The sequence below is a fragment of the Littorina saxatilis genome, linkage group LG15 (assembly GCF_037325665.1).
Source record: "Littorina saxatilis isolate snail1 linkage group LG15, US_GU_Lsax_2.0, whole genome shotgun sequence".
Classification (NCBI taxonomy): domain Eukaryota; kingdom Metazoa; phylum Mollusca; class Gastropoda; order Littorinimorpha; family Littorinidae; genus Littorina; species Littorina saxatilis.
In genome coordinates, this window is record NC_090259.1 from 6,301,848 (window position 1) to 6,304,347 (window position 2,500).

General features: G+C 40.7%; 1 protein-coding gene across 1 annotated transcript in view; it reads right to left on the minus strand.

Moving 5' to 3' along the window:
• The window catches only part of LOC138948355 (uncharacterized), a 164,192-nt gene that overhangs the window by 1,070 nt on the left and 160,622 nt on the right, over positions 1–2,500 (minus strand). Inside the window, exon 79 of the mRNA XM_070319884.1 lies at positions 1–2,142. This exon is cut by the window's left edge and continues 1,070 nt beyond it. Coding sequence (XP_070175985.1) covers positions 2,035–2,142 — 108 coding nt within the window. The 3' untranslated portion in view covers positions 1–2,034. The remainder of the gene's footprint in view (positions 2,143–2,500) is intronic.

A 2,500-nucleotide genomic window follows, 5' to 3' on the forward strand; every position in this document is an offset into this window, starting at 1 on the left:
GTAAACCGTTTCTTCTTCAATCTCAAGAAAGCGAGAGTACAGAAAAGTAATAGTCAATACAGGAATTAATTTGTTGATTCTTGTCGCTTAATACCCATTTTGCACAGACTTCGTTACAACCAAACATGCTAAATCTACTTAATCTCAGGTAACAAGTAAAATATGAGCTCCTCATTCCAAGCAACCCACAAATCATCAGCTAGGAAGAAATTGTAAAATTTCACTAAAACATTTATCTTAGACGAAAAATTTCATGGCAGCCCGCTACCCCCAAACCCCCACAAGAAAAAAAGAAGAAAAAAAAAGAAATAAAGGATACCAAACAACAACCAACAACAACCAACAAACCAATATGCACAAAGACAGCAATAGACTTGGAGGACCACAGACGGATTTCAAGGCGAACGATATTATGTTTATTTACTCACCTCAGAATGTTAGAGCGTATTTGCTTTAACTTTACTAGTTTAAATTTGCTACAACGCTTGAACAAAAGTAATCCGTCATCTTTCATCATACTCTTTGTGCATTCATGTAAGAATATACAGAAATAAACGGTTAAGTTTGACTTCGAAATTACAATCCCATGTTGTGATAAATTTCAATTTCATCAAGAAATGTTTAAAAACCCAGAACGTTAAGACACAACGACACCAAAATAATAGCAAATTAATCGTATGACAACTAACTAGTTATCATTTAACATAAACTAATCTACCCACTCTGATACCCTTCCTTCTGAATAAAATGACCCTGGTTGCATTGCCATTGGAAAGCAACATTACTTAAGGAATGCTGAAAGGCGAACGGGAATTGCACACGAGTGAATGACACAGCAATTTAAATCCGGAGTTGATGAAACAACGAGGAGACAATCTACGCTGAATGAGACAGGCGGAGTGGAAAGGCTTCATAATTATGCTCTTTGGTTTGGTCACTACAGTTAATCGTTACTGGCTTGTACAAAATGTAACGCCTATACAGACATAAAATGCACCCAGAATGACCTACAACAACATCAGTTATGATGCTCCAAAAGTGCTGAGCCGTTCAAACAAATGTTGAGCTGTTCCAAAACTGTTCAAATCTACTGAGCTGTTCAAAAACGCATAAAAGCTGTTTAAAACTGCTGAACCGTTGAAAAGTGCTGAGTCGTTCAAACAATAGCAAGCAGTTCAAAACTTGTGACTGCTTATCGTGATGTGCGCTAGAAAGTGAAATACACAGAACACGATGAAAGCGATTATGCCGAAGACGATGTCTCACGTCCGAGCTTGCTGGATGGATTTGAACCCCTGCTCCACCCAGCCTTTCAAACGAGTAATTCGTCGTAGTGTGAGAACGGGGCTTGACAATCATTCTCGTTCAAGGTGATTGACCGCATGGAGAAGAAACAACCAAGACTAGGCTGAGAACACAACGATATCTGGTGCGCAATCACAGAGGCCAGAAGAAATAGGCTCAGAACACAATGATACTTGTTTTGGAATCGCACAGTGATAGATCGCATGGAGATGAACTGAACAGCAAAGAATAGGCTCAGAACACAATGATGCTTGTTTTGGAATCACACAGTGATAGATTGCATGGAGATGAACTGAACAGCAAAGAATAGGCTCAGAACAATGATACTTGTTTTGGAATCACACAGTGATAGATCGCATGGAGATGAACTGAACAGCAAAGAATAGGCTCAGAACAATGATACTTGTTTTGGAATCACACAGTGATAGATCGCATGGAGATGAACTGAACAGCAAAGAATAGGCTCAGAGCACAATGATGCTTGTTTTGGAATCACACAGAGATAGATCGCATGGAGATGAACTGAACAGCAAAGAATAGGCTCAGAGCACAATGATGCTTGTTTTGGAATCACACAGAGATAGATCGCATGGAGATGAACTGAACAGCAAAGAATAGGCTCAGAACAATGATACTTGTTTTGGAATCACAGAGTGACCGCATGGAGATGAAACAGCCGGGAATAGGTTGAGAACACAATGATGTTTGGTGTGCGATCAGTGGGGCAGCTCACAGACGAACTTTGACGTAGTGGTCAGCATAATCCTCCCCCCGCTTGCCGCTGTCATGCATGTCGAAGGCGTTGTTGTCCACCCCCTCCACCGTCCCCTTGCTCTGCTGCACACGTCATCATCATCATCATCATCATCATCATCGTCATTATCATCATCATCGTCGTCGTCATCATCATCGTCGTCGTCATCATCATCGTCGTCATTATTATCATCATCATCACCATTATCATCATCGCCGTCGTCATCATCATCGTCGTCGTCATCATCATCGTCGTCATCATCATCATCTTGTTCAAGAGCAGCTTCACTCATTTCAGCACACTTCTTTGCATGTAAACAGTTCGGTTCACCATCTCTGAACTGGCCAGGCTTTAAACGAGACACGACCTCCACTGGGTCAAATAACAAAAATAGTAACACTAAGTGCACAGTGGTCATTTTTGTTATATTTAGTCAAGTTT